Genomic DNA, 12,420 nt, shown 5'->3' on the forward strand with positions numbered 1-12,420 from the left:
ATAAAAATGCTTCAGTGTTATTTTTTCAAATAGCTATTTACATTAAAAAGTGCTTCTACATAAACAGAAGTATGCATCTATTTTTACCAAGCTGAAAATATTTTTGAGAAGTGGAAGCTCCAATTTATGCACTTTCATCATTTATCTTCCCAACAAAACTAGTCAATCCTTTCCCATCTCATTTAGGAGACCTACATTTAATCTATTTTAGGTCAATGCATTAACACCTTTTTGTTTCCATGTTTACTGCTTATCCTTTGAGAACAGATTCACTCCCTACTCATACAGTATTTTAAATTGCAAGCAGGGAGATGTATAAACACTGATTTTCTTCATGGTAACACTGTGATGCTGAGCATTTCCAATAAGGCCTATTTTCAACTGAAATAATTGTGCTATCTCAAATCCATCAATGAATCTGAAATATGGTAGAAAATGATCATCAATTACCATATCGCAACATTTTAAAATGAGCATTTAACCACAGAGACAATAACTGCTTTGCAAAGTAACACATGGCTTTAAAAGAAAAAAATGAAAATCAAATGCCAATTTACTTAGATTGTGATATTTCTTTAAATCTCTCACTTTTATTACCCAAAATGCAATCATGAAGTTTTAATCCATACAAATAATACTGTGAACTGTTCACTAATTAAGAAATTAAAGCTAATGATAGTCAGCATTCCCACACTAAATTAATATGTAATAGTTAAAACCAAACACAATTTTATAGTTTACCACTGTATAATGTTCTGATGTACATATCCCATAAAACAAACCAATGAATGATAAAAGCCCTATAATTAGAAGTTTAATCTATGCAGCAATGTCTGCCTATTCCAAAGTTTAAACATTACAATCTTTAATATTAGAGTTTTCTATTTCTGCTGAACTAGCTGATTTAATTTGAAAATAAAGGAAGTAATTTAGAAGTAAAAATTGGAGTGGGGGCTTGCCAAAACAAGTCAACTGTGCTTGAAGAGAAAAGAAGGGATGAGGGATAAATTGTCCTGCCAGCCCCAGTCCATGAACCAGCCCCCCACCTCTCCCTGCCTGATGCAATATGCTGTTCTTCAAATTAATACCATTAGATAATGAATTGTAAAATTACCCCTGGAACTTATCACAGATCAGTGTTCGTATTCGATTACAAATATGCAAGTTCTTCACTTGCTAGGGAAACTGAAGAGTGAATATCTACAAAAACCCCCCAAAAAACCCTACTTACTTGATTTGTCCCATAGGACCGCAAGTTCAGAGCAATGTTGGCTCTCATATTCCAGAGCCGCTCTCTGTTCATGCGCACCGCTCTTCGAATGCCTATGGAAAAGGCGATTAGCAAAACCTTCCAGTCTCTGCAGCGCTGTGGCTGTCCCTGTGCACTGGTTACAAGGCACCTCCTTCTGAGCTGCCATCTATACACAACAGCGACTTTTACAAAAGCAAAAGAGAAAATATCTAAAGGGAGCTGGACAACCCAGAGCCACTAGGAGCTACGCATGTGTCAAGCTTCCTGTATGCTGTGTTTTCTAACCACTACTCTCTTCTACTTCCTGTTAAGAAAAGCCCTATAATGTACTGGTTTATATGGCTAAAAGCCTCTTCATGTCAATCGAAAAGTGTTCTTTTTTTAAAAAAAAGCACTAATTGCTCTAGCATGTGTCTTCACAGCTTTTTAATGCATCACATATTTTATATTTAAATATACATTTTCTGTTAAAATACTGTAAACAACTTGTTCAGAAGTAAAGATCAGAAAGCAGATATTTTACTTTTAATTTACCACAACCATGCATGAAGGAAGAAAAGTGACTATTCTGCAGTTCCTCCCCTGTTATTAAGATGGAGTACTACCATCATCATAGCAAAGACAACCAGCTGTAATCTAATCATTAGTAATCTCATGTTTTCAACTAAACAACTTTATAAGCAAGGAGGTTACTTGCAAACACTACTGAAGAAACTATTATTTTATTATTGGGGGGAAAAAAAGAAGTATTATTCTCCTCCTTTGAGAAAAATCAGACCGAAGAAGTTAGAATTCTAACATACGTATAAACACAACTGCAACTGCATTATGCTTATCCAAGCTGGGTTCTACTTACTCCAAGACTGAACCAAACGCATTTAACTTTTTCAGGAATCAGGTACCAGAACGACCAGCGCTGGCAGATGCTTATCTAGCAGTGTGCTCACTCTCCCAGCCCCAAAGGCAGCTGGAAAGAGAGTCACAAAGTCACGGTCACCAGCTCCTGACATTGCTTACGTAAAAGCTTTGCATGCAAGTCTCCTGGAATTGCGTAAAAAAGTTTTTTCATTCACAAGAAATTCACGTATTTTCAACTGTACAGGACGTCTAGAAAGCATCATTTTTAATGGTGTAAAACATAGGGAAGATAAATTGAAAGCTGTATTTAACATTAAATTATATTAATTTGCAAGTGATGTAATTTTGCATGCTTACAATGGATAATACTAAATACTCCTTTTTGTGAAAATAGAAACACATACATTAGGCAGGTTTCCCAGCATATCCTCTGCACATATAAGATATGGCTTCTTAAAAATTTAGGCTCTTCTTAAGAAAGATTGAAATAACTTTTCCACAATCTGTCTCCTGTCTTACAGTCAACACGTTTTAAAGACGTACCTCTCATTTTTCACCACCATACTTCTCACTGAATAGTTCTCAAATGTCAGCAGATACCCATCCTTGGACATTACATAACTATTTCATAACAGCTCTGTGCTTCAGAAAAAAAACCCATGATGACAAACTGCCTATGATAATGATAAAACAATAAAAATGCCGAGGGACAGACTTTATAGATTTGGCTACATTCCTCCTAATGGGAACTTCCAGAGCAGCTGTAATTGGCCTCAGTCAACACAACAGTTTAAATTTCTAGACTCTACGCAAAGCACAGAAACGCTCTTTGCTTTCAGGCTCCAGATAGACTCTGGAAGTGTAATTTCTGTCTCTAGCACCTGTTCAAAATTCAAAACCAAATGTCTAAATGCTTTCATTTTACGCACTGGTCTGCAAGTCTGGATGAGCACATGCTATCTTGTTGGTGATCAGGCTGCTCTCCTCAGTAACGGTCAGGTGCTGCAACCTTCCCTGGATCCCATTACAGGCCCTTTTCCGCCTTATGCCTTCCAGCCTTTTACCTGCTTTGTCGCGGGACCAATGGTGACTTCCATGACACCCTGTCGGTTCAAGGCTCTGCTGCCAGAAACAAGAGCTAGTGAAGACCATGGGGATCCATTTGCCTGATCAGGGGTCACAAATAGGCATAGGGGATATATGATGTGCCATATATAACCATACACTTTATGATAGAGTAATGCTATGCCACCTTCCATACAGTAGTGTACTTAGACGACAACAGTATGCTTATTTCCCTGTCTGGTGGACTTCTTGGGGCTAGAAGAGCCCCTCTGGAATTGTGCAGACATGTTCCCCCATAGCTCACTGCAAGTCTCTGGGCATCCAGGGAATCCCTTCCAAGAGACTATTATTTTCTATGACCTTGGCTGTTTTCTCCAGTAAACAAAGCCACCTGGTATGATGGGGTGCTGGTCTTGTCTCTCTCCTCTCCCGTGGTTCTGAGCCTTTGCACTACTGTAGCATTATCTTTCACTCAAGTCTTCAACTAAACCACATTGTTTCCCTGATCTCAAAGAGGGTAATTTATAAAATCCATATCACATTATGTAAGTTAGAGTTGGCCAACCCTCTAGAGTCAACGGAGAGATGCGGGAACTGCCAGAGAGCAACTCTGCCCACCAAAATTCAGAGCTTTGAATGCGCCCAAGTGACTAACCTGGACACTTGAATTAGGTGCCAAAAAAAGGAAGCAGAAATATCCACCCTCTGAGACCACAGAATTGAACTGGTTTAAGTGAAAACAGGTTGTCAAAAAGCGATTATTAAAAGATATCTTAGGAGAAAACCTGGATTTGCCACAATTTTACAAACTGCTGTCAGCGAACTCTGTTATAGAAGTTCTTTTCCACATGCAAAACATGAAAAGAAAGTACTAGTCATATTTATACACAGATAGCAATACACTTACCTAATCTCGGAAATTTTGGCATTGCGGAATGGTAATACAAAATACTATGACACTGACTTTCTGTGAAGCCCACATCCCACATGGACTTCAATGTCTTCATATGAAATCCATGATTTTTAGCTCTGACATAGTATTTTACCACCCAAAAGCTCAGTAATCTACAATGGATGACGCTTTATCAAAAGGCAAAATTCTGTGGCTCTGCTTGTGTTAGGATTTCCACTTGCTAGCAAGCACTGCTTTTCCTTAGAACAGTTTGTAAATCTTTAAATACAATTAAATGCTTATACAGACATGTGCAAACAGACTTGAGGTTATCTTACTCATGCTCCAAGCTGGAGGAAGCACCTGACCTAGCTTTGACCTAAAGCTGTGCAGTGCTTGTGGTTAAGCTTGTACAACCTCCCAAAAGAGCAAAAGCTGGCTATACTCCATCCACACCATGAACATCCAGATGTTCTACCCACTCAGTGCAGCAACAGTCGATCAGGTGTGCGTCAACCTCTGTGCACAGGTATGACCCATATAATACCAGGCCTCGTTAAGATGTACTCAATTTTCACTGAGTGAGTAACTTTTACTCTGCAGATAATCCCTGTGGTTTAGGAAACCTTTCTGTTGCAAAAAAAGTGGCTTGCTTCAGGTCAGTTATTTAATAAACAATTAATGCTTGAAAGTATTAAGACCATCCAGGTCTCCTATTAGTTTCTACAGCTGGGCAGTGTTGAAAATCCCCTCTTTGTTCACATTTATTGCAAAATAAACCCAGACTACACAGTGCATGTGCTACCCGGTGTATGCCAAGGAGCTCACAACCCCCGTGCCTGACTGAGCAACATCGGCACAGGGACTCAGTGCCAGTGCGGTGGTTCCCTTTGCCTGCAGAGCTTCATCTCTTCCAAAGCACTCCCAAACACACTCAGTTCGAACCGGCTAAGCATACAATTTAAGGAAAGTGTTAGTTACACACAAAAATGTAAAAGAGAGTTGCTGCAATGTTTCCAACTGGTTTCTAAAATTTCTTTTCTACAAGAGATAACGAAGCTCCAACTTCTCCTTGCAGCCGAAGTCAATACCGAAATGTTAAGAATTTCCATTAGGCAGAAATTTTATTTTCACTAAATTCTAGCCACTAAATCTTGGCAATATTTTAAAGCACATTAAAACACCTCAAGAGGTGGGTAAGAGATTCAGCTATGAATGTGAACATTACATGTATAAATTACAGTATTTTGATAAATAGTATTTCAGTAAAAATTTTTAAGGTACTCTCCCACAGATTCAGACATATACAACATAATGATGATAGCCATAGAAAAGGGCTAACACTGTGGTCCTCTAATCTGATAAAGGACAAAACCATTTATACTTTCCCTGATTTTCCTGCGCATTTCCCAGCAGCCGATGCCACTGTGTGCATCTCTCAACCATAAGTAACAACACACAGCACTATAACCCAGTCACAGACTCTTTCAGCTTCTTGCTGAAAAGGAATCAGGAAATAATGTAGCTACGTGGACATCTTCTTTTTAATAATCTCCGCTAAAACATAATTTCTCCATTTCTAAGAAGCAATTCTACCCTACCAGTCAAGCCTTAAAAATTAAGGATTAAGAAAGAGGGCACCCTCCCTTCCTCAAAGAACTTAGATGGTTTAGTAATGGCATGATTTGTACAGTCCTGCTTTAACTGAATACAGAAAAATGTACACATTATCATTTAAAAAATATTTAATATGTTTCCCAAGTGAAGTTACCATTAAATTCCTGAATTTTAAAGAAGTACAGAATAGAAAACCATTAAAAAATACAGTACATCTATATATCTTTGAAATGTGTTTATTTCACTCCTAGGATCTAATGCCATACTGCTTAGTTTCATACACAGAACTGAAACTCCCTCACACTACGTCAAAACTGGGAATGTTTTCTCTAGTGTTTAATGAAGCTTAACCGTTAATATATTGCAACAAAAAACATACTGGAGTTTTTAAGACAATTAACTGTATTCCTTGACAGGACACTGAAAAATGGATCCATGATGCAAAATGAATTTCAGATCCCCTACAGCTAACTAAATTTTAGGTCTTAACTCCAAATCTTGAAACCTGATATTTTCCTGGTTACCTATAAAACTGAGTCTCCATCTTCCTGTTTATGCATGTTCTACTTCTCTTTAAGGGCTAAAATAAAAATATTCTTTTATATCTTCTTATTTTAAATATTTAAAATAAGTATTTCGCCTTTTCAGCACTGGCCTTCATCCACAAGTAAAAAAGACATACTGTGACATTTTGTTTGTAATCTATGGAAAAGTAACTTATAAATGAATAATAAATAACTTTTTTCTAGAGGTTAAAGAAAGCTTATTTGCTTTAAAAATTGATGGCTTGATAAAGCACATCTTTTTCCTTTATGCATCAGTTATTTCAACAGTTAAAGTCCAACTTTAGTATTTATTATTTATTACAAAAGGACTGAGCAATTATTTGATACGAAGTGTTAGTGAGGGTTCCTCCATTTTTAAGAGCTTGAGGATCTTGCTGAATTTAGCAGGTCTCTTATTGACCAATAAAATATTTCTAAGTTGAAAGACGCCGCTAACACATTTAAGAAAATCATTTAATTGTCTGATTTTGAATTAGAAAATATGAAAATTTATAAGCGTTTAATAACTCTGAAATATGTTAAATAATATATACTGAAGAACCTAGAGTGTTCTGTGTTATAAGCCTGAGGAAATGTATATTAAATTTTTCTAGTTGTTACATAAAGCTTGAGAGAAAAGGACATAAACTCAAGTATACAGATAGACATTTCATAACTAAAATATAAAAGAACATTTTAATCAGAAATTATGTAATTAAACACAATCCATTTTGAGTCTTGCCAGGCATGCATATTTCAGAAAGAATTATGGGTAGAAACAGAGGCAGAAAAAGGCTTCTTGAAAAAGCAGATCTATTTTGATTTTCACTGAATGTCCAGCACTATGCCACTAGCTTGCATTTTTTTCTAAACTCACGGAAGGAAGAGCAGTATTTGCCAGCATCTTACAGATTTAATTACTTTCCATTTTGAAACAAAGATTTTTCAAAATGTACATCAACAAAATAAACACAATCAATAACTTCACTGTTTAATAAAAGAAAGTAAACCCATGCAGTTTTAGTGTACCTTTATGTGTACATTTTTTCTAAAAAGGTTAACCCTTCCTAGAGAGCCCCTCTGAGAGCAGTACTAAGGCTGGGACTGCAGCACTTCTATAAATAGGACTGCCAAGAGGAAGCTGTTGCTATGGAAATGCTGGTCCTATTCCTATTTTGACTCAGTAGACCTCTACTGGCATCTACTGTACACAAGCTTAATTGCAGCAGACCCCTAATATGTTAATCTCTCATCAGGAAGCATAAATTAAGGCTTGCATGGTCCAACAGCATTGTTTATTCTTTATCCATGATGACACAAAAGGAATTAAAAAAACCTTAAGAACTCAGGGGGAAAAGAGTCAAATTCAGCATCTGATTTTTCATACGCACGCTAAAAGCTCTCGCTCTTCCCATCAGTTTTCTTGTCAAAATTTGACAAATTAATAATCAAAGATTATGTGATTTTCCACATACACATACCATGGCAGCAGATCAAGTTTCCTCATTTCTAACAACACATTATCTGGTTATTTTGAAGTCAAATAGCTTGTAGTTAGTCCCAAATCTACAGTTGAGAAGAAGGGGACAGAGAATTCTTTCATTACAAGCCAAATCTTCCACGAAACTGTCCAAGTCGCCAAAGAGAACTGGATTCCTCTCTCTTCTAACACGGCTCCTTCCTCCTTACTTTTCTTACAGCTTCCTTCAAGATGATGTGCTCACTGGCGCTTATGGTCTGGATTGTCACGTTGCAAGATCGAGGTTTTCGGAATTACACAATAGCTCCATAATAAAACAATGTTTAGCAAAGATCCATCTTTGAAATAGCTGCTTTCACGTAAGTACAAGAAATCTTCTGAAAGTACTTGTAGAAATCTGCTTGGTCCATGCCCTTCCAGATCATAAGCTACTCAAATAACCCTCCATAGTTACTTCATAGCACTATTTAAGATACTTTGACATACAATCAGAAGTTTTGTACAAACCCTGTTACTTTTCAGCAAAAGAGAAATTACCCTAAGACCTGTGTAAGTGTTTTTTGTTATACTTGCATAAAATAGTTGTCTGCCAAGACTAAGATGCTCTTGCTTCTGGACAAGTGAGGTCTAGAAAACATGGTAAGTTTATGGACTTAAATTAAAATCCAAGGTTAAATTTTGAAGAAATTCAGCAAATGACCTCAGTAACTCTGTCCCTCTAAAAAAAAAACTAACAGCAGACAGAGACTTTGGTCCACTTAATTTACAACAAAATACACTGTTGATTAATAATGAGCGTTAATGGGTTATCCATCAAAATGTGTAAGATTAAGTTCCTGAATTAGATGAAACACACTAAAAACTTGGACATTTTGCTCAATATCTGACTGGGCTGAAGGAGAAGCTACCTGCTTGAATTCTGGCCAGTCTCCCATCAGAACAATGATGCTGAAGATCTGTGTCTCTCACAGAAACAGTAAAGGCTCCTGCAGGTAAGCAGCTGCTGTGGAGGGGATCTTGGCTACAGAAAGCTTCAGGCTGATCAGCTCTACTTTTTCTAGAACCTGCAGGTTTAGTCTATCCTTCCTCAGTTTAGCCATTTAGCTGTATTAAGAAACTGCCCCATAAGAGGCACATCTATGTTTGAAACCTCCTGCTCAGGACAAATTAAGTGTTACATGTCCCAAGTCAAGAGTGCCTCACATAACAAATGATAATTAAACCTGAGACATCTGTGGTCACATTTAGAGCTACTTCTTGATATGGGATAATGGGAGGAAGTGAAAGAAGGGACAGTAGTAAAATGCTCACCAAAACTGAAGTCTTGTAGATAAAAATTCTCTACTATAGTAGCAGCTACACTCTACTATCAGACTGTGTATTGTAAGGTAAAAGACCAGAATGATAAATACCAGAGCAGCTAGAATAATTTTAGTACCTCTTTCAGGAAGCCTGTCTGCATTTTAAATCAGCAGCACATTCCCTAGAGGGAAACAAACACAAACCAAAATGAACTGACTCCACTAAATATTTTAAATTAATACTTTTGCTTACCTCCAAAACTGGAGTGCTCCCTGATTATATGACATTTAGGTTCAATTAGGAAAACATCCAAATAAGAAAGCAAGCAAACCCAAAATTAATTCACAGGAAGGGATAGTGCTTTTTCATAGAATTAAAGAGTACAGAGTGCAAACTAGAATACAGTAGTGGCTTTCATAAAATATGGTCTAAAGTACAAAACATTTGGTCATGTGATGTGGAGATGCGTGCGCCTCTACTTGTATTAGGAACAGATCCTGTATTCCTGCACCTTACAGCTAGACTACAGACCGCCCTGGAGTGCCCTGGTCCCTCCACTCCTACCAGCCTGCTCAGCTTCAGATATTCTACAAAACAGGGGAAAGACTGAATTAGTAGAGATATAGCACTATCCCCCATAGCAGCTAGAGTGGAAAATTGGCATTAAATCCCTGAAAAGTAGAGGGGATGTTGCTGGCCCCAAGAGAAGAGGCTGCAGAATGTGTAAGAGGATATTTTGAAGTTTGTTAAATCCTCCTAATACACACTGTGCTAAGTAAGCAGTATCCCAGTTACGGGAACTTGCATTAATACAGAGGCATCAGGAGTACAACTCAGACAACATGAATTCTCTATATACTGAAGTTAATTACATTGGGTTTACAGAATTTATGTCAGTCTGCACTTAAATGGAGTAACAAATGCCATCTGCTGGTTTAAGACCAAACAAAGTGTGCGGTATGAAAACTGTAATACCGAACAGTAAGTTTTAAAAGTACTCAAGTCATTCACCTGTAATGTATTGCATAAACACTAAAACTAAACTAAATATCTCAGATTTTTTAGAAGGGAAATAATACATACACCAACTTTCTCGTTACTGGTTATTTCTTAGTGAGGTAGCAGCGAAGTGCACAGATCTTATTTTTTCCCTATCTGTGGTAGGGTTTCATTTATAAATTATAATTTATATCCAGATTGTTTCATGTAAGGTGAATTTATTTATTAGCAGTCTGGATATATTCTTAAATAGTATTTGCATTTAGATATAAGAGAAATACTTTACCAAGTTAAAAAAAAAATACTTAAAGTGAATAATTTCCCTCTTGGTATTTATGAATGTGTTTTCCAGCTACCGGTAAGCAAACAGGCACTTTACTCCTCAGTCCACAGTATCCTTCAGCATTCCCAAGCGTTACTTTACAATAAAGGCCATAACAACTAAAGCTCAGATGGGTATCTTGAAATTGAGAAAACTTTTTATTGCAAGATGCAGTTGCCAGTAGGCAGAATGGTCAAAGATCTATCTTTCACTCTTACACTTATTAAGAATGAGAGAAATACATGACTACAAATAAATTTAATTTATTCTAATATTTGTTTAAAGCACAGGAAAGCAGAAAGCACTTTCCAGGATAGAAACATTACAAGATTACATGCACAGCTGTTCCTTTTCTTTCTTTTTCTTAATGTAAACTTGCCAAGATGCCATTTCACTCAGTATTTATTAATACAAGTAAAGACAATTTTAAGAATAATAATTAAGAATTCATAAAACAGAATTCTAAAAGTTGCTATATATCTCTCTTTAGTCACAACACAGAACTCTGAGAAAAGCTTTAGAAGCAACTATGGATAAAATACACCATTACTTGTAATTCTCTGAACAAAATCAGACAATGCACATGGCAAGTCAGAACGCAGTATGAATGACAACAGGGAAAAGATACAATTCCTTAATACTGGATCCTCATGCAGACTCAATCTTGCAATTGCATTTTCATTCTCAAAGCAGAATGATCAAAGGTTTTTTTAGTAAGATCAAAAGAAACTAGTGATATCCTTCACCAGCTACAGAGAGTAAGTTACAAGCTGTGCTGAACATACAAATTTTCCGTATTTTTAGTGCAAAAATCAGTGCTTGATAATACATAACATCTTTATTCCAAGAAGTTCAACAGTTCTGCATTTTGTTTAAAAACCAAAGATTTTCTTTCTAATAAGCAGGTTCACATGATGCTGGCTAGCTCTATTATAGCTCACTCTATGAAACTGCACAAACTTTTCTACAGTTCAACAGTATTTAATTTCATTTTAAAGTATTTATTTTCTTAAGTGTAATGTAAACTTTTAACTGACAGGTAAACAATAGCAAATATTCTTGAAGTTATTTTTTTTATTAGATACAAGAACATCCTTTAGTTGTAATTGTATTTATCTTTAATTTGCTTTAAAGAGAAATAGGAGCAAACAATAATTAAAAATGTATCCTGAAAATCATGGTATTTCATGCTGTGAATGCCACAAAGAGCAGCTTCTCACAGTAGGTCAGCTCAAAGCACTAACACTCAACCCCATGTTCTCCTCAACAAGGATATTGCAAGACTTCTATACCACTGTTATCCAAAGAATTCCCCAAACTCATATTCAAGCAAAATTTGACCACGCAGTGATCTTTCCCTTTGCCTATTGAGCTAATGAACACTAACAGGTAAAGAATTTTTTGTGGCATAGATGCATCTGATACTGAACGATATTAACTATGAAAGTTCACTCTCCAATTTTCTTTTCACTGGTTTCTATTTCTGATATTTACAGAAATTAAATGTTCATGACAATGTAAGTCATCTCGACATATACACACCTTTAACTCCATTCTCACCTTAGTCTCACAAGCCAAGAAACCTACCCGATAAGAAACGGCTGTCACAGACCCAGGAGCTAACAATTCCCAGGCAAAGAGCTTTCAGAGTCTTGCTCTGACCTTCCACAGATGAATTATAAATTGCTTAGGCTTCATTACGTGATGACTGTACGTATGAAAACAAGCCAAGAAAAACAGGTAACTGTTCAAATACAGGGTTTTTGTTTGTTTTTGAGAGATGCCACTGGTATTTCTTTTGATTTGTCCTGATCAGCAGAACTCTTGCAAAGAAAACCCACCCCAAACTGCGGACAGGAAACCTACGCAGGTCAGAATTTGAGAATTGTGACAAATGTACAAATATTTTCATCCTTAAGGGAGATATCTCTGCCAAAAAGTCTGGAGTCACAGAAACATGCATGTCTGAAATAACTGACAGCTTCACCGCACACCTCCACTACAGACTGCACACAGGGAAAACAGAGAATTTGCCTACACAGGCCTTTACCATTTGGAGGGATTCCCACTAATAACTGGGAATGTTAT

The 12,420-nt window shown here is 36.7% G+C and overlaps 1 protein-coding gene across 2 annotated transcripts in view; it reads right to left on the minus strand.

Annotated features, from left to right (window-relative positions):
* Positions 1-12,420, minus strand: part of PRKACB (protein kinase cAMP-activated catalytic subunit beta) — a 73,337-nt gene that overhangs the window by 34,874 nt on the left and 26,043 nt on the right. The window contains exon 1 of one of the 2 annotated variants that reach the window (XM_009821961.2): positions 1,232-1,418. The exons of the other annotated variant lie outside the window; for it this stretch is intronic. Coding sequence (XP_009820263.2) covers positions 1,232-1,418 — 187 coding nt within the window. Of the gene's footprint in view, positions 1-1,231; positions 1,419-12,420 lie in introns of those variants that run through there. 2 annotated transcript variants of the gene reach the window in all.

The sequence above is a fragment of the Gavia stellata genome, chromosome 10, assembly GCF_030936135.1.
Source record: "Gavia stellata isolate bGavSte3 chromosome 10, bGavSte3.hap2, whole genome shotgun sequence".
In the NCBI taxonomy this organism is placed as follows: domain Eukaryota; kingdom Metazoa; phylum Chordata; class Aves; order Gaviiformes; family Gaviidae; genus Gavia; species Gavia stellata.